We start from the raw sequence: 25,050 nt of genomic DNA on the forward strand, positions 1-25,050 counted from the left end.
TAGTTAATAACAAGTTTTAATCAAACTTACAAACTAGTGGTTACATATTGCCTTCTTGTTTGGTTCCAATAATTAAATCATTTATTGCCTAGCAACTTATAGTTGCCTGGAGAAGTATCATGCATATTCATGATATACATACACTCTTTAAAGAGAAATAAGACGGTGTTTCCAACTCGTAAGATTTTAGAGTTGTCCTTTTTTCTGTTCATATTGTTTTTCTGTCTGTATTAGTGAAAACTCAGCTTCTCAAAGATAAGTCATCGAAAACAAGGAAGTATTATCCAACATTGAAATCATGAAATTAGCTCATGCTAGAAGTGCTTGTACCACGTGACAAATACCCAGTATTACCTGTTTTCCTTTGAAAGTGGGAAATGTGGTGACCATAGGAATTTTCCTAGGTACTCCAGTGCACTGTGGATTTAACCAGTGACTGAAAGGTACTGTTAAAATACCCCAACCTCATTGTCCCTTAGTGAGTTCGTTTTGATGTACATGACTTGTGGTTGAGCATTTTTTAAGGTGGTTAACTGTGCTTCCATTACCGATAGCAGTCACTGGCTGCAGCGCACACTTCTTGCTGCTTGCTTTGGCTTCCCTTACGTCATGTCCCTACTTCATTAGCAACATTATATGGGATTTTCCTTTTAAATAAAGTGTGTCCTGCTGTCCTTGTCTCTTGTGTCTGTATGTGCACATTAGAATTTTACCCATGATTGGTTTATTATATGTGAACCATAAACTGTTTTGAAATTATAATGAATTTTTCCTGACTGCATATTTAATATATACAAATAGTTTATTTTTCTTAATTCATTTTAATTAAATACTACAAATAGAGAACGCTACATAATATATGTATGTATCAGTTAAATGATATTTGTATTGTGAATTCTCAGTGTTACTTGTAATAAAGTCAAGGATAAGAATATTGCTAAGAGTCCTCTATCCGCTCTGCTTTGTGTCTCTTCCCTGACACAGCCACCTGCATCATCCAAAAAAAAAATACCTGTTTTGGTTATATGAAAATTATTATTTTTTTAAGATTTATTTTTATTGGAAAGTCAGATATACAGAGAGGAGAGACAGAGAGGAAGATCTTCCATCCGTTGATTCACTTCCAGAGCAGCTGCAGTGGCTGGAGCTGCACCAGTCCGAAGCCAGGATCCTTTTCCAGGTCTCCCACGCAGGTGCAGGGTCCCAACACTTTGGGCTGTCCTCGACTGCTTTCGCAGGCCGCAAGCAGGGAGCTGGATGTGAAGCAGGGCTGCCAGATTAGAACTGGCACCCATATGGGATCCAGGTACATGCAAGGCAAGGACTTTAACAGCGAGGCTACCACACTGGGCCCTATTTCTTGTGTTTCTTAAATAAATTTCGTTATTTCTTATTTACTTTGGAGATAGACAGAGAAAGCTACCACACCTGTTGTTTCACTGCCCAGATGCCTGCAGCAGCTGGGGATGAGCCAGGCCGAGGTCAGGGACCGCAAGTGTCTTCTCTAAGTGAGTGGTGGCAATGCAAGGACTTGAGTAATCCCCGCTGCCTGAGGATGCCTAACACTGGGTGAGAGATAGACCTCTGTGTGCTGGACACCGTCCCCAGGTCTTCTGCATTTCTGGATGGGACTTGCTCCATCATTGGGTGTGTCCTCGCATAGCTTGGTCTCATTTTAGCTGCTTGCCTTTCGATAATCAGCTGGAAATTTGGTTTTTATTCTGGTTGTGAGATTCCTTGACGCTGTGTCACAGTTGATTTGGTTTTGCTGGTGTGAAGGAGGGAAAGTCTTGCTTTCCCAGAACTTCCTGTACGGCAGCATCTTCGGCCTCGGTACCATATTCCTCCCACTTCTTCCCAATATGTGCAAACAAAAATGTGCCCAAACATTTCCAAATATCAAGAATCACTCAGTGTTGAGAAATGTTGAAGCAGTTTCATTTTACTAATATAAGCTTATTTATACTTTGAGAAGTTTTGAAGGTTTTTTCCAGATTTTAGATGAGCGATGTTGTATAAGTTGGTTTTTGTACATGTTTGCTTGGTGTCCGTGCATAGGATGCTCTGTGAGGAGTGATGAGTGAATCTGCTGAATTGTAAGTGTGGCAGCTCTTTTAGCTACTGCTACTTCTCTCAGGTGTTGGTGGTGGCGTTTGTGCTCCTTGTAATTTGTGGCGTTGAATTCTTTTGGTGGTTGTTGGGTGGGTTAACAGGCATCACGTCGTTGGTTTTTCTTTCATTTCCTTGGTTACTCTCCATGTGGAGTACTTTGTCACATGCCAACTGTCTTAGATTTTCTCTTGCATGTACAGCTTACTCTATTTTGAGGTTTTGTTTTTTTTTAGTGTAAAGTAGTAATACTAGTGTTTTTGGTAACTATGTAAATACTGTGTTCTCCCATCTTGTATCTTTTCCCCGTTTCTGTTATCTTTGGAGAACTTACTCCTTAAAACCTTTTTTTTCCTGTTCTGTTCCCTACTATATATAGCACATAAAAGTATTTACTGAGAAACTCTGCGAGCATCAGACCTTTAAGTGGACTTCCCTTTTGGCTTTTGTGTCTTATTGAAGAAATTCTGTATACCATGATCACAAATATACTATTGTATGTTTTCTTATAAAAACTTCATTATTAATGAAACATTTTTATAATTTAGTTGCATAATTTTACCAGTCAAATCAAGGTGATTTCCCTCCTCCCCTTTTGGAAAATGTCTTCACTTCTCTGGTCGAGATGGACTCCAGACCGACAAGTACAGCGCAAGCAGTGTTTCTTGCAGCATGGGGTGTCTGCGGAGCAGGTCTCTGTCCCAGCAGGATCCTTGATATGCCCTTCAGTCCCTTCTTTGTTCCTGCAGGCACAGAGTAGGAAACCCTACATATTTTGATTAATTTTACTGTTAGCAATGGTAGCAGTCAGATTTACAAAATCAAATCTTTATTTTCACCATAATTTTTTTAAAAAAAATCTTAGGTGACGTCATTAAATGTGGGAATAATTGTTAGCAGTTATTGGTAATTTGGTGAAAATACTTTGGAAATGCTTACAGTGTAATAGCCCTAGGACTGTGCTAGCTTTTGGCGCTGAATTACATAGTATGGCTAAACCTGCTCCTAATGTTTGACAAGTTTATCTGACGTGAGTGAAGTGCACCCTAATCAGTCGTGGACAGCTGGTTACATTTATATAATCAGCCAATATGTGATACTTTTTTTTAAAAGACTTATTCATTTTTATTACAAAGTCAGATATACAGACAGGAAGAGAGACAGGAAGATCTTCCGTCCGATGAATCCCTCCCCAAGCGAGCGCAACAGCCGGCGCTGCACTGAACCGAAGCCAGGAACCAGGAACCTCCCCCAGGTCTCCCAGCCGGGTGCAGGGTCCCAAAGTCTTGGGCCGTCCTCCACTGCCTTCCCAGGCCACAAGCAGGGAGCTGGATGGGAAATGGAGCTGCCGGGATTAGAACCGGTGCCCATACGGGATCCCAGTGCGTCCAAAGCGAGGACTCCAGCCACTAGGCCACTCCGCTGGGCCCAGTATGTGATACTTTTTAAGATTTATTTTACTTCACTAGAAAATCAGATGTACAGAGAGGAGGAGAGACGGAGAAGAAGATCTTCCGTCCGTTGGTTCATTCCCCAAGTGGCCGTAGCGGCCAGAGCTGAGGTGATCTGACACCAGGAATCTGGAGCAGCCTTCAGGTCTCCCACATGCGTGCAGGGTCCCAAGGTTTCAAGCCGTGCCCAGCTGCTTTCCCAGGCCACAAGCAAGGTGGGAAGCAGGGCTGCCAGGATTAGAACCAGCACAATAAAAGGCAAGGACTTTGAGCCACTAGGCTACCATGTCTGGCCTGTGATACTAATTTTTGAGCATTTAATGGTGTGCTTGTCTTATTTACAAAGGAAATGCTGTACTAGTTTTTTTTTTTTTTCCCCTGATAAATAGTGTTAGGAAGTACAGACTGCCATCTAGAGACAGATTCATCAAGAGAGGCATAATCACAACAAGTTTTATTATGAAGGCATTGAAAAAGATTTACAAGTTTAAAAATACTTCTTTATAACTTGTGATCTGCATATATGTAGATTTCAAGCATGCTGAGTTGTTTATGAACTGACTAGGATGTGTCTGTTTCTTTGGCGGCCTTGGATCCTGATGGTCTTAGATGCAGTCACCGCATCGCTGGGTAACTGTTAGCACTGCATTCCTTGTAGGCGGGTATTTCTTCGATGAATCATTCAGATTCCCTGTGACCTACTACTAGGTTTGATTTTATTTATCATGTTGTTATAGTTTACTCTTTAAAAGAAAATCCTCAGAAGCTGATTCATGCATGGAACAGTTACTAATCCAATAGCGAGTATTTCTTTACTGTGTGTGTGTTTCAGTAATTTTGAGTGAGCCAGAATGTCATCAAAGGTGTAAGTCTGAAAGGACCTTTTGTTCTGTGTGAACCAGTTCTCTGCCTGGTGAATTGTATATGGCTTCAGTCTTCTTGCTTCTGTACTGCTGCTTGGTTAGAAAGACACAAGAAGGGATCCGCCGCAATAGCATAGTAGTTAAAGTCCTCTCCTTGAACGCACCAGGATCCCATATGGGCACCGGTTCTAATCCCGGCGCCTCTGCTTCTCATCCAGCTCCCTGCTTGTGGCCTTGGGGGGCAGTTGAGGACGGCCCACAGCCTTGGGACCCTGCACTCGTGTGGGAGACCTAGACTAGGCTCCTGGCTCCTGGCTTTGGATTGGCTCAGCTGCAGCCATTGCAGCCACTTGGGGAGTGAACCAGCAATTGGAAGATTTTCCTCTCTGTCTCTCCTCCTCTCTGTATATCTGAATTTCCAATAAAAAATAATTAATAAAAGAAAACATATTTTTTTTAAAAAAATGTAAGATACGAGAAGGGCAGAGTTCCTATTCTGGTTGGCGTCCTAGATTGTATCAGTGGGCGAGCTGGCAGTGGTTGCCGAGGACGGGTGGGTCAGTTCTCCATGCCCTGTGGCGCATAGAAGTGCATGTAAGACAGGCCAGGTGCCTCTCGGCAGGCACAGTGGCTCCTGTGCTTACTACCGCGACAGGGACTGGGCCTTCTCGAGAGGGGCGGTTGGCAGTGCTGGCCTTCGGCTGCTGCACTGGACAGAGAAGTCTGCCTGAAAAAATTAAATGGAAAAGTTTATTAGTCCCTAATATTATCTTGAGTATTTTCTGCTCCACAGGTACAGTGAAAAATACTTTATGTGCTCTTATTATTGTTGTCTTTATGCGTAAATGCATTTTATTTGGTTGAAAGGCAGAATGACAGGAAAAGAAACAGATTCACTCTTCAGGGTTGTCCCTGGCCAGTGACTTAACGGAAAGCAGAAGTGCAGCCTCAAGTCTGGCAGGTCTCCCCGTCGGAGCAGGGGCCAAGGCTGAGGGTCTTCTTCCAGCGCTTTCCCAGGCACGGACTGAAACGGAGCAGCTGAGACATGAAGTGGCAGTCATGGAAATGCCACTCCCAAATTGGGGGCTTGCCCTGCTTTGCCATAACACTGACAGTTCTATAATGTTGACAGCAAAGAGCAGTCCCCTCCCCCTCCTTTCCTTTACAGTTTTTTTTAAGAGTTTACCATGTTATGATTTTGCATTCTATTTAGTAGAATTTTAAGTTTAAAGTTACTTTTGATTCTTAATTCAAAATTATTTCATTTGCTTCATTAGAGTAATTAATTACATTAGAAGTTACTATCCTACCAGGAGGCCTGATCAAACAACTCTCTGTATTTTCGTGTAAATTATGCACTTGAGTGGGATATTTCTTTCAAGAGTCTCACAGAAAACTTGTTGATGTTTGATGCAATGGAAGATCTCCGTTTTTTCACATTCTTTACTTTTAGTGTTCATATTTCTATGACCTTGAATCATTTCATGCCTTTAATTTACCATTGTTGCTATAGTCTTAGGATAAATGTCTGTTAGCAGTATGTATATTTAAGACCCAAAATTCAAAAATTGGCATCATTTGTATTTCAACTACTAGTCTTGACATAGAGCAGAATTTTTGTATTAACAAAAATTTGCTATAAAGAGAGGCTAGCTCAAGATGTCACCATTTATTAGACAGCAAGAGAAATTCATTAGGTCTGTGCTTCTCTTTTCTCCCGAGGATGAGCTTTGCGGTGTGCTATCAGGGCAGTATTCCCAATTTATAGAATAAGAGTGGAACAAGGAAGAAAATGTCTGATAAAATTTTGGAAAGAACCTCTAACATATTAACTTAGCTAAATGTTTCAAACCAAATCAAAGACATCTGAAAGCAAGTCAGAAGTTCCCCAGTGACTGCTCAGAGACTGCAATGTGAGGATGGACGGTTCCAGAACTTCAGTGTAACGACCAACCCTGAGTAGGCTCGGCATTCCTGATGAAAGGCTGCTTCCCTCGCAGGTGTTGACTGGGACTGTGAAGCCCTTTAACGGAAGTAGAAGGGCTCAGCTAGAAAAGAACGGGCAGTTGCAATGTAAAACAACAGGCTAAGTTTTAGGATAGTCTTTGTAGCAGAAGCAGGAATTTCCTCTTTTAAAAAAAATCAAGTTTTGCTTTTTACTGTGTAGATTTAAGACCTAATTTTATTTTTACCAGCACTGGGTATTGGTGTGGTCATTTTTAAACATTCTAAGCATGAGTACTTCTAATACTAACAGGTATTTTTTGGCGTTCCCCTTTATGACAAATTAATTCAGTAAAATATTTTTGTGTTTGTGAACTTGCAGAGCTAGTCCATTCAGATGTAGTTTTCATTGAATCATTTCGATTCTCTAAATTTGTGTTACATGGAGCTTCTGTATTCTATAAGTTGTGCCAGAGTATATTGGAATGCAGCATATTACTTCATTATGCTGTTAATTTATGAGTCTTTTTCTAAACTTCTCATGAATTAAGGTAATACACTATTACGATTACCTACACTGAATGTATTCTGATTGGATTTTGTTTTAAAATAATTGGATAATGTTACAAGAAGGACATTTGGAACAGTAATCAGTATTTCTTCCTGTAAACTAGTCATATTCGATTTACAACTACCTTAGACACATTGTGAAGGAGCAAAGCTATCTGGAGTTGTATACACTTAGTTAGCAAAAGTGTAAAAAAAAAAGTGGATATCTTTTTTTAAAACATTTATATTTTTTTGGAAAGTCAGATTCATGAAGAGAGGAGGAGGGACAGGAAGATCTTCTGTTGGCTGATTGGCTCCCCAAATGGCCCCGATGGCTGGAGCTGAGCCAATCCGAAGCCAGGAACTTCTGGGTCTCCCACACAGGTGCAGGTCCCAAGGCCTTGGGCCGTCCTCGACTGCTTTCCCAGGCCACAAGCAGGGAGCTGGATGGGAAGTGGGGCTGCTGGATTAGCTCCGGCATATGGGATCCCAGCATGTGCAAGGCAAGGACTTTAGCCGTTAGGCACCGCACCGGGACTGTGTTTGGATATCTTAATACAAAGATAGTCTTTTACCATAATTTTAAAGTACAGTCCCAAAATGAATGCATTAATAAGGGCTTACATTTAACTTTGGGACTTTTTTGGCTGCATTGCAGTCAGTATGTGTGCTCTATCTACAAGTATTAGTACTTTTGAATATAATTATCAAATGGACCATGAACTCCCAATGTGGTTTTTATTTTAATCTCCGGGAATTTATTTCAAATGAGCAAAGTGGTTCTTAGCCCAAGCATTGTTAGATAATGTTGGTTTATGCAACTTAACATTTTTCTTTAATTTGGATGACTTTAGGAATACCTGCCACAAAAATAACATTTATTTGAGACGATTTATAATTAGCAACTTAATACAAGTTTTCTGAATTTTAACTCTTTAAATCTTTCCAGAATAAAAGCTAGAATGTAGTGCTCACTTTGGCACAATACATAGAGCGATGCAGAGATTAGCATGGCCCCTGCACAAGGGCAACATGCAAATTGGTGAAGTGTTTCATATTAAAAAAAAAAAAAGCAACACTATATTGTAGAGCATAAACAGCCTGTCTCCAGCTAGTCTGGTATTAAAGACATAAAGCCATATTAGTAAAACTCCCCTGGTGTTGGTCCTCTTACACATTTGCAGCCCTCGCCCCTTCTCGGAGTCCCAGGTTCGTCTGATGCAGCCTCTCGGGAGGTGGCAGAAGATGGCCTGAGCGCTTGAACCCTTACCTTCCCTGTCCTAGACAAGCAGTGTCTGGCTCCTCGCTCTGCCTGACCCGATTGCTGTTGCGATCATTTCTTAAAGTGAACCCAGCAGAGAGAAGGTGGCTGTGTCTGTTTTTGTTTCTGTCTGTCCCTCTCTCCCTCCCTGTCCTCTCTTTTTTCGTTCAAGAAATAAATATGTGTGTGTTCCCATTTTGGAAGCAGCTTTTCTGATGTTTTTTCTTTCCCCCATATTGTCTTGGACTTTGCCATTGCTGCATTTGAATTCAAGAATAGCTGGTTGTGGCGCTTAAGAAATTCACTGTTCTCATAGTGAAGGACAGAGCTGTATGTCAAAGCATGCTTGCACATGGTCCTGTTTACAGGATAGGATGGGGGAGTATTACAGTGGGATAAGCTGCCCATGTGCGTTCAGCCTTCTCACGCAGTGTGAGTTCAAATGCCTGGCTCTCTGCTTCTGATCTAGCTTCCTGCTGATGTCGCTGAGAAGTCAGCAGATGGTGGCTGGAGTGCCGAGTCCTCTCATAAGGGAGACCCACTCTGTTTTTCCACAGAAATTTTTCAAAAAATTAGGGAATATGTTATTTTTCCCATTTTACAAATTAGTAGTACTAAGTCAAGTTGCAGTTACCAGATGTGCTGCTTGTTTTTGTCTGAATGAACACCACACTTTCATGACTTTTAGTGCCTTTCTTGCTACTTCATGTTATTTCCTGTTAAGTACAGTATATTTCATAGTTCTCTCCTACACTTTACATTTGTAGCTGGTGATTGCCAGCCAAGAGTCAGTCAGAAATAATTATTTTCTTACTGAACAAGTGAATCGTAATGTTGTGTTTTCCCAGCTTGAAAATATATTTATCAAGGTGAACTGGAAACTTGTTTAATTATTAAGGTAGAATCCTTTGGAGCAGTGATAAATATTGGACCTTTTTTCAGTTTCTTTAAACTACATTGATTTTGTCATGTAAGTTTCCAATGTAAACCATGCTTTTACTTATCAATTTGAATGGAGAATTTCCCTTACTAATATTTGATTCAGAAATTTAGTGCCAGCAGCAGCATTTGCATGAATGTGTGAGATGGCAGACCTAAGCAGGTTTAACTGAGACATGTTATTAGGTGATGAGACCTTTGGTTTTAATTTATAAAACAATATTCTAATGTATAATATCAGAAAAACTAATAAAAGGTACATATTTTATTTGGAAGTTTTTAAGACCTAAGAAACTTAGCAAATATCTAAAAAGATTCATATTTAATCTCCAGAGTCCTCCTTGCAATATTAATTGAGTCCTGTATATATTTGTCTTCCTTCCCAAGTAGTCCTGTGAGAAGTTTTTCACATGAATTCATCTGGGTTTTTAGTCCCTAAAGAACTTGGAGGTTCCTAAACCACAGGTTGTTTTTTATTTGTTTTGTTTTGTTTTAGAATAAATGCCACAAAATTTTCAGGAGCAAAGAAATTTTAAAAGTTTTATATTACTTTTTGAACCATGGTCAAAATAAATTTAGTGTTTGGCGTAGTGTAGAAAAAGATTAACTGTAAAATCTGTTGTTCCACAGGTACTGTGAGAATAGAGATGTTTCGAAATATGCAGAATGCAGAAATCATCAGAAAAATGACTGAAGAATTTGATGAGGTATAGCATTCCAGTATTTATATCAGTTGACTGCTTATACATTTGAATGATAAATCTGTTAAGTAGTTTAGGTTCTGTTTTGATTTGGTGCTAAAACATGATTTTTCTTACTAATGTGGTAGTGTGATTTCAAAATCAGTAACCTTTGCGTATTTTGCTCATTGTTTGAAGTAGCATTGGATGTTAACTGTCGACCATCTGATAAGGATCAGAAAATTAGAGCCATAAGGTGGAAGTTGATGTTTTGTTCTTGAGGACATTCTCAAGTTCCCAGTTTTATAAATATATTACAGTAACTTTATACTCTGTCGAATGCTAGGTTCGTTAACTACTTTGGAAGAAAACATACTTGCAAAGGAGCCTGAGCGAGGTTTCATATTATATGTGTCTAGAAAACATCAAGCCATGTTGTCTCATTTAAGGCTTTTGCAAATCCTATTAGGGAAAGTCCTGCTTAGCTTCCGTCAAGAATTTCCCAGAAGTATTTCACATGGTACTCTCCTCCCAACACAAACATAGTTGTGTGTATATATTTAATTAAATTTTTATTTGACCTAGTCTATTTTGGAGCCTTGACTTCATTTACATATATGTTTTTCACTATTCTCACTTTCACTGAAATACTTTTTAACTAAAAGTTTTAATTGTAAATGTCAAAACATCTGCAAATAAAACAGCATGAGAAAACAAAAACAAACCAAAAAATTTGCGATTCTTCTTTTGTGTTGTATTTATGTTGAACTGAATTTGTGTCATATCTTAGACCAGTAGTTCCAATTTTAACATTCTGCCTTTTGTTTTAACCCATTATGTCATATACATGGAACGCCTGTGATGACTTACACTGAGCAGTCAATATTCCTGTTATGGTAATTTTGAAGAAAATATTATACCATTGAAATATTGTCAGGGTTAAAGACTTGAAACTTCATTTTTACTTTGATAGATGTGCTCCTTTTGCATGATTCTCAGTACAAAAATATTGATTTCCTCCTATATTTGCTCTTTAGTAGGTTGACAAAAACAATGAGTGTCAATTTTTGGTTGATACACTAATGCAGAAAATATGGTAAAACATTCACACACTGAAAATATAGGTTTTTTTTTTTTTAAACTTTTAGGGGGATGTCTGAGAAGAGCTACTTAGGGCGTGATGAAGTTTACTTCAGTGTGCAGGTTTGTGGGTTCCTCGGCCCAGAATAAGGTGGTTCCATTGATTTAGGCTTCTTGAGACCAGTGCTGAGGGTGGAGTCATATGACATACTCTTCTCTCGCTTCTGTGTGATCCCTCTTTAGGATGCCATTGTAGAAACTCAGGCTCTCTGGCTGTCCAGTGCAGCTAGTCATGTTTCAAGGTGTCCACACCCTGACACTAACCCATTACTGTGCAAGTGAAGTCTCTGATTGTGGAGAGACCCTGGTGTACGCATAGTCAGGAATGTGGTGCATCTTTTCCAGCACGTGTTTTTGTTCATTCCAGAAGCACGCTGTGAACATTTTAAATGGACTTGTTTAATACATGTACACTTCTACCTTCACTTCTATTTATTTTATCTTTGATCACTATCAGAAGTGAGCTTCAATATTTGATACTGAATATTCCATATTTTATTAAGATTTTTTCTTCCAAAAATTCTTCAAAAGGTTATTTTGTCCCTCAGTGTTAGGAGTGAACAGTATTTTGTGGTAATATTCTGTAGATTTGTTGAATTATTGACTCCCAGGAGCCAAGGACAGTATTTTGGTTCTTAAGAAATTATGTTTAAATTTTTGTTGAAGCTGAAGGTGCCATACTATCGTAAAGTAGGATAAAAGTAAGATTACTTATTTTTAATGTGTGTGGAAATTTGGAGAGGTATTACAAATTATAATGGCCTAACAAGTATACTTTAGCTGCTATCTTTATTAGAAATAGGGCAGATTATGTTTGTTACTGGGTAATATCTTTTGGAGGGATAAGCAAACTTGCACAAAGCCAGAAATACTTCATAACTGTAAGTTTAAGCTAGTTTGAAATTCTAGTAAGCGGTAATTCCCAGGGAGCTGTTTCTTGGGTCTGTAGCTGAGTCAAGTCGTGCTTGGTTCTTGTTGGAGCCAGTCACCGCAGATGAAAGCTCAACACAGACTTGTTTCTTCCTCGTGTTACTAGGGTTACATCTGCATATATACACTTTGTAATAAGCATTTTTAAAATGTTTGCTTTAGGTCTCTTGGTGTAATTCTAAAACTTTTACATTTTATTTTTATTTCAGGAAACTGTAACATGGTATGTTTATGATGTATTCATTAAATACCTTTAATTCCTTTCTGTGAGGTTTTGTGATTTTGTGAGATTTTTGTGGTTCTGCTATAGTAATTACAACTTTCCTGGCACTTTTCTTCTCATTTCTAATCCTGTATGCTTCTTTGAATTTCTTGTTTCATCTGTTTCTACAGTCAAGCACTCAAAATTCAAGTACTTAAAACAATTTATTTGAAGTTTAGTTTTTATATATTGTTTTCGGTAATGAGTCCTAGAGAAGGAAAGAGAGCCCAGCCTCTGTTCGTTCCCGCTCCGTCTGGGTCTCCCATGTGGGTGCAGACACATTAGCACGGTCTGCGCCAGGAGAGGGGCAGCCAAACCAGAGCTCACACTGGGGAGCCACACAGAGCCTGCTCCCAAATGTTATTAAGTCTCAAAATAAATGAGATAAAGATTAACAGATTATCTAGGAAGTACTTGAAGATATGATAAAGAAAAACTCAAATTATCTCCTGTTCTTAATTATGGTCTCTAAATTTTTTCAGTAATGCATATCAGCAATAAAATATTTTCCAGCCCGAAATCCTAATAGTGAGACTCTGACAGGACTAACTGCGTAAGGTGGTTCTTCCCTCCTCTTCTCCCACTTGCTTATTTTGAAAAGCTTCACTAGAGCATTTAACCTAATGGGAGGAGGCTTACAATGTATACCCTCATGATTCTTTCAGGCATTTTTAATTTTAAACTAAATCTATTTCCTAAATTATTTTAAAAATAAATGGAAGATTGGTTTTTTTTTTTTTCATTTTACTTTGGTTATCAAGAGCATAAATAGTCCTTGTTCATTGTATTAAAGTGTAGTATTTAAAATTAAATGTATACTACCACTGTACTAACAGTATTCTTATGAAAGTAATCTGTAAAGGACATGCACACAAGATAAACATCATTTTTAAACTATCTTAGTCTAAGTGTTATCATAGAACGGTGTCTCAAGTCTCAGCATTTATTTAGTCAAGCTCCTAAACCCATATTTTTAACAGCCATCTTAATTATTTCATGTTTTTGAGAATTTGCAATTAAAATTCAATAGACCATCAAGCTTTTATCATTTTTATTTTCATCTACTTGAAGGGCAGGAATGAAGAACACAGGTCTGTCAGTTTGATGCTTCCCTCCCCGAGTGGTGCCAGGATACCAGAACTCCATGCTGCTCTCTCACCAGCTTGGCGTTACCCACTGCCCCTGGAGCTCTACCAGGCAGCTGGATAAAAGCAGAGTCGTCATATGGGTGACAAAAGGCATTTGAACCATGGGCTTTACTTAGTGACCTTAGTTTCCACTTTGCCTTTATTTTTTTTTTTTAAGGTTTATTGTTTTTTTAATTTAAAAGTCAGAGTTACAGAGAAGGGAGTCTTCCATCCACTAATTCACTCCCCTCCCCAAATAGCCTCAACAGCCTTGGCTAGATGAAGTGAAAGAAAGAGCCAAGAGTTTCTCTGTTTCTGCCACATTGATGCAGCGGCCTAAGCATTTGGGTTGTCCTCCACTACCTTACCAGGCACATTATCAATGATCTGGGTCAGAAGTACAGCAGCCAGGAAATGAACAGGTGCATACATATATTTATAGGATCCTGATGCTGAGGGGTGGGGAAGCAGCTTAACTTGCTGAGCCACAGCACATACTCTGCTTTTAATTTTTATAATAATCTAAGAAGTATTGGTTCTAGTATATTCCTTATTTATTTTTTACTGCATTCTAACATATTTATCTATTTGGAAGAAAGTGCTTGATTCATCTTCTATTCACTTACCTAACGACCACAGCAGTCACAGCTGGGCTTGGTCAAATCTGGAGCGCATGTGCCATCCGGGCTCTGACATGAGTGAGGGTAGAAAATACTTAGGACCTTGGGGCCAGCTCCTTGGCTCAAGCGGCTTATCCTCCACCTGTAGCACTAACATGTTATGGGTGCCAGTTCATGTCCCAGCTGCTCCACTTCTCATCCAGCTCCCTTATTGTGGCCTGGGAAAACAGCAAGAGATGGCACAGAGCCTTGGGACCCTGTCCCGCTTGAAAGATGTAAGTGAAGCTTTTAGCTCCTGACTTTGGATTCGCTCAACTCTGGTCATTGTGGCCATTTAGGGAGAGAACCAGTGAATGGAAGTTTTTTTTTTCTGTCCTTCTCTGTGTAAATGTGCATTTCCAAAAATAAATAAATCTTTTAAAACATGAAAAACATCAACACTTGGGAGCTTAACCATTGCTGTGCCAGGTGCGCTAGCAGAAAGTTGGATGAGAGGTGGAGGAGGAGCCAGGAATCTGAACCAGCAGCTCACCTCGCCGCGCCTCAGTGTCGATGCAGCCACTCTGGTTTTTGCATCTTGGACTGTGTTCTTGAGAACTTTGTATTTCGTGAGAAGTTAGAGATAGTACTAAGTTGTCACATTGGTCATATGTACCTTAACAATAAATGAGAAAACCAGTTTAGTGCCATACAAAAATTATGAGGTACAAATCCATGCTATTAAATGTTAGCAATAATGGTTTATTTTGGAGTTTTAGATGAAATACGTAGAAATAAAGGCTGAAGCCTCTGCCTATGGTGCCTGCTTCCCATATGGGTGCAGGGTCCTGTCCCACCACTGCACTTTTGATCAGGTTCCCTGCTTATGGCCTGGGAAAGCATAGCGCGATGGCCCACGGCTTTAGACTCCCCCATGTGGGAGACCCAGAAGAACCTCTGGCTCCTGGGTTTACACTGACTCCATTCCAGCCGTTGTGGCCATTTGGAGAGTGAAACAGTGGTTGGAAGACCTCTCTCTGCTTCCCTCTGTAACTTTATTTGCCTTTCAAATAAAAATCACAAATGTAGAAATAGATATTTCTAGGTGACAAAGATAGTATGTGAAATTGTAACATTCTGCACATTTGTATTAAATGTTTAATTTTTGAGACCTCTTCAAGATGGGGAAGATATAGAGGATATTAGGGAAAAGATCACAATTGGGAATAAAACAAAGAAATGATTACGTAAAACATGTGAATCACAAGAAATTTTCATCATTGTGAAAAAGTATATCAAAAGAAATATTATGACTGAAAACCCTGCTGTGTAAGATACGGGAGACAGGATGAAGCACTGAGCAACAGGAACAGTGGAAGGAGGAAGAAGCAGTGTCACGGTCGCAGGACCCGCGCAGCGATGCGGGTGACTGTGTGCTGAATGTGTGGGCCGTCTGTGTGACGGGGGCCCTGTGGAGTACTGCTATCTTTGTATTAAAGATGGCAAATCTGAGACAAGCTGTTCGGGAGACTTGCCTCCAGCCATGTAAGTTGTGAAAAACAAGAACCGGTCCTAGACCATCTACCAGGTGCCAGGGATGTGCTTTCCTTCTTAAGGAACCCAGACTTATTTTTGAAGTGTGCATTGTCCTTTTAGTAAGACATGGGTTTGTTTTTGTTTGTTTGCTGTGAGTTTTCTTGGATGTAGTTTGAAGAGTGACAGTAATAGGAAGAGATCTCGAGGCAGTATGTCTCCTGCTTTGTTCCCAGTGTGGCCACGTACCACGGAATGCCGAGTCTGCCTCAAGCGGCCATCCTCTGATGCTTCCTGAGACACTTTAGCAGGGAGTTGGCGATGCTGGCACGTGCAACGCGAGGACTTTAGCCGCTAGGCTACCGCGCCAGGCCCAGTTTCTAGATATTTTTAAAAAGTTAAGATGAAAAGCTATCCCAGTCACTGTGATGTGTAAATGCACAGATGTAATTTTACATGTTATGTATGTAATGTAGTAATTTATAAAATGACACTCTAAAATGTATCAATTCCTTTACCTAGGAATATGATCTCAAATATATTAGTGTAATTTCAAACAAATTTTATATCCCCTTATTTTGAAAAGACGTACAAGTGATATAATGTGTGTACAGCAAAAACTGAAATATCATAATACTTATGTAACAGATTTCTCTACTTTAGTTCAGCAAAGTTAATGCAGCTCTACCATGCCGTTCTTGCATCTGTCTTCATATGCCTTTGTTAACTCTGTTGCCTGGAATATAGTTATTCTTGTTTCCTTGTTTTATCAGTAGAGTAACACTTCTTTCTAGGGAATGGGCGCCCTTAGGAAGCTCCTAATATTCTGTGTCCGTGTGTGTGTCCTTGCATCTCCTTAATTAAAGTAGACATTTTTGAAAGAATATCCTAGTTTTGTTCGTTTTTGTATGCCAAAGACCTAATACTCTATCAGAATCGTATTTGTTCAGTAGTAGTAGTATTACTAACAGGGTAAGTGGGTAAGCAGCTGAGTGAATCAGAGCATTTCTATTCCCCAAGCAAATGTTTGTGAATACGTAAGGCCCTTGTTGGTAGGGGATACATTCTGATAACCCCAGTTAAGCCCAGAAACACAGATATACACGTGTACACATACACGGTGTGTCTTGAACTTGTGATGGACTTGTGTCCTGACCAGTTCATGCCTTTACAAGATGAGAAATCGAAAGGTGTGTAGAGGCAGATGTTTGGCCCCAAGGGATAATTTTTCTGGTGGAGCAATCGCATGCCATATCGTGGCTTAGCTCCCCTTTCTGCTCCTGATTCCGAGCTTTTGCTGATACAGAAGATAGACCTCAGTGAGCATGCAGATTGATGCAGCCATTGTGGAAAACACCTTGGAGATGCCTTAGGTGGTTGTTCTACCATATGCCCCAGCTGTCCTGAGAATATATCCGACGGAAGTGAAGCTGGATGTGAGAGATGCCTGCGCTGTTACGTTTGTAGCAAGAGTGAATAGCAAGGGTAGAAAAATCAATCTAGGTGGTCAGCAGCAGCTGATTGTTAAATAAAGAAAATACAATACAAAAAAATATTACTAAAACATAAAAGTAGGATGAAGTCGTGATATCTACAACAGAATGGATCTGCAGATCATTATATTAAGTAAAATAAGCCTGGCTGAGAAAGATAATTATCATGTTTTCTTCCATGTGGAAGACAGTATAGAGAGAGTATAAAACTTGTGCAGATATGATATCACTTGGTGTGTGGTGCTGCTTTACTGAATTATGTACATTAGTTATGAACTATGCATGACAGTGCCTTTCTTTCTCCGCATTATGACCATTATTAGGAATCCCTCATTTTATGATATTAATATCCCTGTTTTCAAAAATGTTTTGCTAATTTGCTCATAATAAGAGAGGAAGATCTTCCGTCCACGGATTCACTCTCTAAGTGGCCTAAGCGGCCAGAGCTGAGCCGATCCAAAGCCGAGAGCTTCTTCCGGGTCTCCCACACAGGTGCTGGGTCCCAAGGCTTTGGGCCGTTGTTGATTGCTTTCCCAGGCCACAAGCAAGAAGCTGGATGGGAAGCAGGGCCATGGGATCTGCACCGGACCCTGAAATTTCTAAGATGAAGTTTTCCACTAGTTGCTCGTCCCTCCATTTGAGAGCAGCACCACAGTGTCCATCCTTTGGCAAAGAATCAGTAGACAATTCTGTCCTCACCTAATTTTGTAGTAAACGTTTGAAACCCAACTGTAGAGAGGCAAGTACGTAGACTTTAAAATCCCAGGAATAAAGACCTCTGTTGCTGCCATATGGACTGGTTGTCTTTGTTCATAACATTAATCACTATAGTGTGTGGATTTTAGATGTTACACATTCAAATACATACTGTGTAAATGGTCATTCGCACTTTTCGTTTGTCTACACAGCGATTTCTCCCTGTTTCTTCCTGAACACATTTTGAAAGTGTTGATATTTTACTAGGTCTTTTATGGTTAATAGTGTATCATCTATCCTTCGTGCACATTTTTGCCTTGTATTTCTACTCAAACTATTTCTGATTTTATGTGATTTACCTTTTCAACTGTTTTTTTCCAATAAATTCCTTATTCAAATCAGTTCTCTCTTGAAGATATTAATGTTAGTTATAAGTGAAGCTTTTTGGGTTACTTGATTATTATCTCTATTTTAATATTTTTATCTTTGTTCTTCTGAAAAATGTCACTGATGTTTGTAAAGGGAGATAGTATTTGGCCATCGCTACCCATTATTAACTAGACGTTTGTTTACATTGCGTGTGTAAATTAAAACTCAGGTTAAAGAAATTCCTGCCTTGCACATGTGTGAATGTTTAAATATTCTGAAGCCTCAAGAACATACACATATCACAGTAGATATCACCAGGAGGTCATGATTACTTCCGGTGGGATAAATAATTCCAGTATTTAGAAGATTTGCCAATAATGGATGCATAACAAAATACTTTAGCAGATAGTTCATTGAAATGTAGCTTGCTGTTTACTTTGTAACAGTTCTTATTTTTGGACTTGAGGTTAAGGAAAATCACAGTAAAAATTGTAATTGCTCTGGTTTATAAAGTTTTTTCTTTTGTCTGGAAATTTTTTTTAATTTGTTCTTTTTTTAATATTATTAATATTTATCAGGATTATATGAATATGAATTGTGACTTTCTGTTTGCTGATGTCCGCAGATAAAGAAACCATCTCAGTAGGGTTGAATGAGTTGCTCAAGGTCACAGAAGTAGATTAAGTTAGAACATGATTGCTAGGCTAGCCAAATCCGTAGATCTAGTAAACAAAGATTTTTGGTAATCCCCAACTGAAATAAAAACAAGTGAATACTGTTGATTTTTGGGTATTTCTTTTATACTTACAGTGACTCTCTTTTCAGCAATGTTTGTATGCCTTATCTTTTTGAGAGCATGTGCTTTGGAATTGAAGCTATTTCAGCTTAGCAAAAATTATTGTTGTTGGTTGATGTTGTTGATTGAGGATATTTTCATAATTGTTACTCTTCTGCATCACTGATGAAAGCCACAAAGGAACAGTACTGGTAACAGAAAATTTGCTGAATAAATTATCTTTGCTTACTTCTTATTTTTGTTAGGTTTGTGTGAGTGTGTGTGTGTGTAGGACTCATATAAAGTGAACAATTTCACAATATAGGTCCAGGAACATAGTGATAATTCCTACTGTACTTGTCGTTAATTCCTCTTGACTTGTCTGTAACAGGAAAATCTGTCCAGCGTGGCTTAAACTTTTACACAGCATGAATTTCCGGGTCGGCATTATGTGTTTAGTACTGATGGTTAACAGGCAATCAGTCCCAGATTTTCCCCTCTTCCTCTTCTGTGATTTCTGTGATTTTTAATCTTCATACTTGTCTGCTCTTACCTGTAAACCTGCTGTTGGAAGAGCCAGGTCATTGAAAGCTGTAAGGAACAGTGGGCGGAAGAAGTTACACGAGCCCATGTTAAAGATGCTTTTTAAAATGTTAAGGATTTTTTTAGAAGTTCCATGTAGCAAATTACTTTTTTTATCTGATAATTATCACTGCTTTTCTTTTCCAATTCATCAGTTGAGTTGTTTCATCAAGAAATCAAATATTTCTGTTTCTTGAAGGTCTTTGTAAGATTGCATTAGAATCTTCTGCACTGTAATTTTTTTAAGTGAGATAAACAAAGAGGAAGATCTCCTGTCTGGTCACTCCCCAAGGGACCACAACGGCTGGAGCTGAGCCAATCTGAAGGCAGGAGCCTCTTCCTGGTCTCCCACACGGTGCAGAGTCCCAAGGCTTTGGGCCATATTTGACTGCTTTCTCAGGCCACAAGCAGGGAGTTGGATGGAAAGCGGGGTTGCTGTTTCTGTATCTTCCAATCCAATGGCTCCTCTTGCTTCCTACCACAATGGGAGATTTAGCAAGTGAGTGACCCATAATAACTACACCCAGGCTCCAAATAGCCATGAAGAAAATACGCAGCTTATGTAGGTCCAACAGTAAGTAAGAAGAGCAGAATGTCCAGAACATGGGAAAATGTTAATTTAAAAAGCACAGTGCAGGGTCCAGCATGATAGCCTAGTGACTGAAGTCCTCACCTTGCACACACTGTGATCCCATATGGTTGCCAGTTCTACGCCCGGCTGCTCTACTTTCCATCCATCTCTCTGCTTGTGGCCTGGGACAGCAGTCTAGGAAAGACCAAAACCGTGAAACCCTGTACTCACATGGGAGACCCCGAGGGAGCTGCTGGCTCCTGGCTTCTGATTGGCTCAGCTGCAGCTGTTGCAGCCACTTGGAGAGTGAACCAGTGGATGGAAGATTTTTGTCTCTGTCTCTCCTGTTTCTGTAAATCTGCCTTTCATAGATAGATAGATAGATAGATAGATATTTTAAAAATTAAAAGCTACAAATTAAAACTATGTAGGTAACTATGTTAATAAAATTATCAACTTTCTGGTTTTTTTATATTCATTCTATAACAAAAGGCTTCTATTAGAAAAAGGGACTATTTCCATCTGGGTTCAATCTCAGGTCTGTGACCTAAGCAGGGTGATTCAATCTGGTGACATCAGGAACCCTTGCTAGGTTTGTTTCTGAAAAAAAAGTTAAGTTCAGAGAACAATTGGAAAGAATGAGATTAGAGTTTTAAACATGAAATGTTTGTGTTAGACCTATCAATGAAATGTTTTTGTTATGCAATTCTTGATTTTTGAAAATTGCTTAAAATATTCAGAGATGAAATTTTGATTACTTTCACCTAATGTCTGTGGATGGCAAATAGTTTTGTAATCTAAGTACTCCTTATAGGTTTTCAACTTCAGACCTTCTCAGCTGAAATCCAAGTACAACAAACTAGATTGTCTTAAAAGCTAGAAAAACAAGAAAGCAAATGCTGGCTCTGAAATAATAATTTTGAACAGTTTAAAAATTACTTAGTTGTGGTACTAACTGAAAGTACATTTGAAAATTTCTCTGTTCTGTCTACATTTGCTTTTGAAAAAGGGTCTTCTGTCATGGGAAGGAAGAATTGCTGGGACCTGACCCAAGCTCTTTATGGGCCGCCGGTACTGCAGGCTCTGACTCACCGTGCTTAATACATGTGTTTAACCCTTCTAGGACAGTGGTGATTACCCTCTTACCATGCCTGGACCGCAGTGGAAAAAATTCCGTTCCAATTTTTGTGAGTTTATTGGAGTCCTGATTCGACAGTGTCAGTACAGCATAATTTACGATGAGTACATGATGGACACGGTCATCTCCCTCTTGACTGGTTTGTCAGACTCCCAGGTCAGAGCCTTTAGGCACACAAGCACGCTTGCTGGTAAGTCATTAAGATTTTGTTGCCTTTTCTTTGTTTATGGTTAACCTTTAGGTGAAATATTAAATATTATACCCCTGAAGAAAATAACATTATCCCCAGAATTCATCTGAATAGTTCATAATAGTTTATTTATGTAAAATATATGCCTTTTTACCTGATATTTGATGGCCTTCAGAATTGAACTTTTTTTTTTTTTTACCTTTGTCAACAAATGTCTATCTGATATTTATTTTCTTATACTTTTATGTTTTAATCAAAGAGATTTTTAGAGGCAACTAAGCTGTACTCCTTGGCAAACCCATGAACTAATATTTGAAACTCTAACTTCATGTTGTTTTTCCTCTGTTTAATTTTTTTCCTTATTGTATATTGTTAATTAACCATTTGTATGAAATATTTGTTTATATTTTGAACAATTGCATCAGGTAAGGTAGTAGACATTTTTTTTCTTCCTAAGTCTTCTTAAAAGACTTAGATCCCCAGCGCCTATAAAACTGTACTACATAATATAATGTAAGCAACAATAAAAAAAAAAAAAAGACTTAGATATTCCCAAACTTAAAGGGTCTAAAATCAACTCATTCAAGTAGTCTATAATTTGAAGAACTGACTGTAATTTTCATTTATGTGTTCTTCATTTTGCAATTATCTTCCAAAGTTGTCTCATACTTATACTGAGTTTTTCCTTGTTTTTCCACAAGAAGCTTTTATTGATTTAATTAGTTCTATTTTTCTTCCCTTAACTGTGACTAGAATGATTTTCTCACTCATGATATGGAATGCATGCACACATGTATATAATCAGATTTTTAAAGGCCAAATTATGGCCTTAGTATCAGTTTTGCTATATTCTTCATATTTATTATCATGAAAATCATAGATTTAGGTTTATATTTTTTCTTACATTTTGATTTTAGTAGATCATGTATCAAATGTATTTGATAAATGATTCTCAAACTTTTACATATGTTATAATCACCTCTGGAGCTTCTTGAAACCATATTGGTGGGTCTTACCTCTAGATTGATCAAGTTTTGGATAATTTGTTGCTAGTGTTTCAAAGGCCATACATTGCAAGCAAGCACTTAAACTAAAACAAATGTTAGCTTAGCTTTTTGCCCAAAGCCACTGTAATTAATTATCTAGAGTCAGCTTTTTTCTCCACTAATTCTCTCTATCCTTACTCAACATAGTTGATCCATGTTAGGGTCTGTTACTGTTCTATGACAAATATAAAACACTTGGTTTCATTTTGAGGTTCAAATTTCTCTTTTTAGGAAGAGATGTTGCACAAACTCTAAAAAAAATAACAGATTTTATGCTTGAAGACATTTTGTAGAACTTAAAACAAACGCAACTTCTCTATGTTGAGTATCCTCTTCCACATTAGAAAAACAACAATGTTGTACTCAATCGCAAAACATTTCTATGTAAATGTTGTTAATTGTTCATAAAGTTGATAGATACTACACATTGCCTCCTGCATTTGACTTTTGTATTCCTGTTTGTATCTTTTTATGTGTACTAATAATCATTTACATGGTTGTCACTGATTTGAAATAAACAAAGCTTAAACCAAGTAGAAACTGCTTCTGAATAACCAAAGCTGCTGTGATAAAAAGTAGAGAACTTGCCTTGACACAGTAGTTGCTTGGTTTCCCAAACCAAGAGAGAAAGAAAGGCAATAAGTATATGCAGGGCAAGCCTTGGGAACTCTCCTGCTGGAGGTGCCATGACGTGAGAAGTCCTAACCCAGCCAGGGGTGAGAAGTCCTAACCCAGCCAGGGCAAGGAGCCCGTGAATCTCCACCCTAAGCCCCTTTGCTGGTGGGAGTGGTGTTCTGTGTAAGGGAAACCAGTCTTTGTTTACTCCAGAAACATGTAAGTATTCTGCATAACAAAAGATTTAAAATGTGCCAAATTTGCTTTAAAAATACTGTAAAAAGGGTACTAAAGTATAGCAGTATGCACAGTAGTTTTCTCTTACAATATTGTTTTGACTATCTGTACAAGACGCTTTAATTCATTTGTGTTAATCCTCTGCTGCCATGTAAATGATGGAATGTGTTACTTTACTACCTTTAAGATGGTCCATTGCAGTCCTCCTTCCCATTGGTTCTTTCTCAGTAACTTTATTACACTGTTTTCTATGTTAGCCATATCTGCTTTGATTAAAGGTGTTGTCATTATGGCTTCCTGTTGCTTTTGAATTGAGTCATTCCTCCTCCTCTGTAGTTGCCTTCTTGCACAGTTGACTTGTGTCCGTGATGGCTTTTAGAGCTGCATGATACACCACTTCATTTTAGCTTAAGCTGTTTCTGTGTCACCACGTAACCTAGTTGAATTGAACATTTTTCAAAATCATGCACTAAAAATAGAAAATTATTGGTATTATTTACACTGATTTTGCAAAGAATACCTGTTTTTCAACCATTTTGAAAATTTAACATATAATTCCCGTGTTTCCACACTGATGGTGAGGTTATCCAAAGCTTCGTTTATAAAGCATGAAGTGTCAGTTGTGTTATTCTTCAACAAAGTGCAGAGGACTTGCTGAGAACTTAATTTCAGGCTCCACAGTGTTTATCCATATTTTCAAGAATGTTTTTGTTCTTGTCTTTCTCTTCCTCCTCTTAATAGTATGCATGCAAGGCATAGATTAAAAGATAATCATTTCTATTCACTTTGCAGGACAAGTCTTGGGCACTAGATTAAATGGGCAGGAACATATCCTCCTCTGCTTCAAAGACTGTGCATGGACAGTTGAAAGGCAGTTATGGCCAGATAGGATTGTCGGCTCTGGACTAACATGCTGCTTGGCATTGCTTGTGTCTTAGTGAAAAGAGAGACCCCAGGTTGGTTGCTGCGTAGGGCGGATGTGCTGAGCTCCAGAGCCAAGTCATCGCGGGGGTCTGAGGTGCTGGAGTGCTTTGGCTCTGGTTTCAAGGACCACATTTTCTTGTTTATGAATTAAGTAATGTGTCCTAGTTGTCGGTGTTTATTATTGCAATTAATTGTATAGTTTGTACTGTACTTTCTTTAAAAGTGCTTATTCTGCAGTTTTTTAGGTTATAAATTTTCTTACTTTTCCTTTAAATCACTCTTTGGAATGTTTTTTACTTTTACATTGAAGGGTTGTTAGCAATTATGTTTTATATCATCTTTCCTTATTTTTTGCTTCTCTTAAGTGGAATTTTAAAACATCTTCTTGTTTATTTGAAGCATTTTTAAAGAAAGTTTCATATTGCAGTAAAGTTTTTCCTTAAAAATTAATACTCAGAATTAAGTGCCCTTATTTATGTTCTGATAACCCTCTTAGCTGGTCACTTAAGTTTCTAGATTTTACTTGTTAAAGATTTTCTCGGATTGGCATAGTATCTTTAAAAAAAAAAAAGATTTTCTCAATTTTTCTGATGGACTTACCATCTGAGAATTGAAAAATTTTTTTTAAAGATTTATTTATTTTCATTGCAAAGTCAGATGTACAGAGAGGAAGAGAAACAGAGAGGAAGATCTTCCATCCAGTGATTCACTCCCCAAGTGACCGCAATGGCCAATACTATGCCGATCCGAAGCCAGGATCCAGGAACTTCTTCCGGTCTCCCACGCGGGTGCAGGGTCCCAAGGCTTTGGGCCGTCCTCGACTGCTTTCCCGGGCCACAGGCAGGGAGCTGGATGGGAACTGGAGCTGCCGGGGTTAGAACCGGCGCCCATATGGGATCCCGGGCGCATGAAGGCGAGGTCTTTAGCCGCTAGGCCACACTGCTGGGCCCCAGAATTGAAAGTTTTAATGAATTTATGAAACTTTATATTTTGTTTTCTGGGACAGTTTTTAAGTAGGATTAAATGG

General features: G+C 38.7%; 1 protein-coding gene and 1 pseudogene across 5 annotated transcripts in view; both read left to right on the top strand.

Annotated features, from left to right (window-relative positions):
• Positions 1 to 25,050, top strand: part of STAG1 (stromal antigen 1) — a 198,826-nt gene that overhangs the window by 96,570 nt on the left and 77,206 nt on the right. For all 5 annotated transcript variants that reach the window (XM_041004538.1, XM_041004566.1, XM_041004557.1 and 2 more), the window contains exons 6-7: positions 9,747 to 9,823; positions 20,997 to 21,201. In XM_041004538.1, the coding sequence (XP_040860472.1) occupies positions 9,747 to 9,823; positions 20,997 to 21,201 (282 nt within the window). The remainder of the gene's footprint in view (positions 1 to 9,746; positions 9,824 to 20,996; positions 21,202 to 25,050) is intronic.
• On the top strand, positions 7,884 to 7,978 carry LOC121146335 (annotated as a pseudogene).

The sequence above is a fragment of the Ochotona curzoniae genome, unplaced genomic scaffold (genome assembly GCF_017591425.1).
Source record: "Ochotona curzoniae isolate NIBS_2020 unplaced genomic scaffold, NIBS_Ocur_1.0 contig_1302, whole genome shotgun sequence".
Lineage (NCBI taxonomy): Eukaryota > Metazoa > Chordata > Mammalia > Lagomorpha > Ochotonidae > Ochotona > Ochotona curzoniae.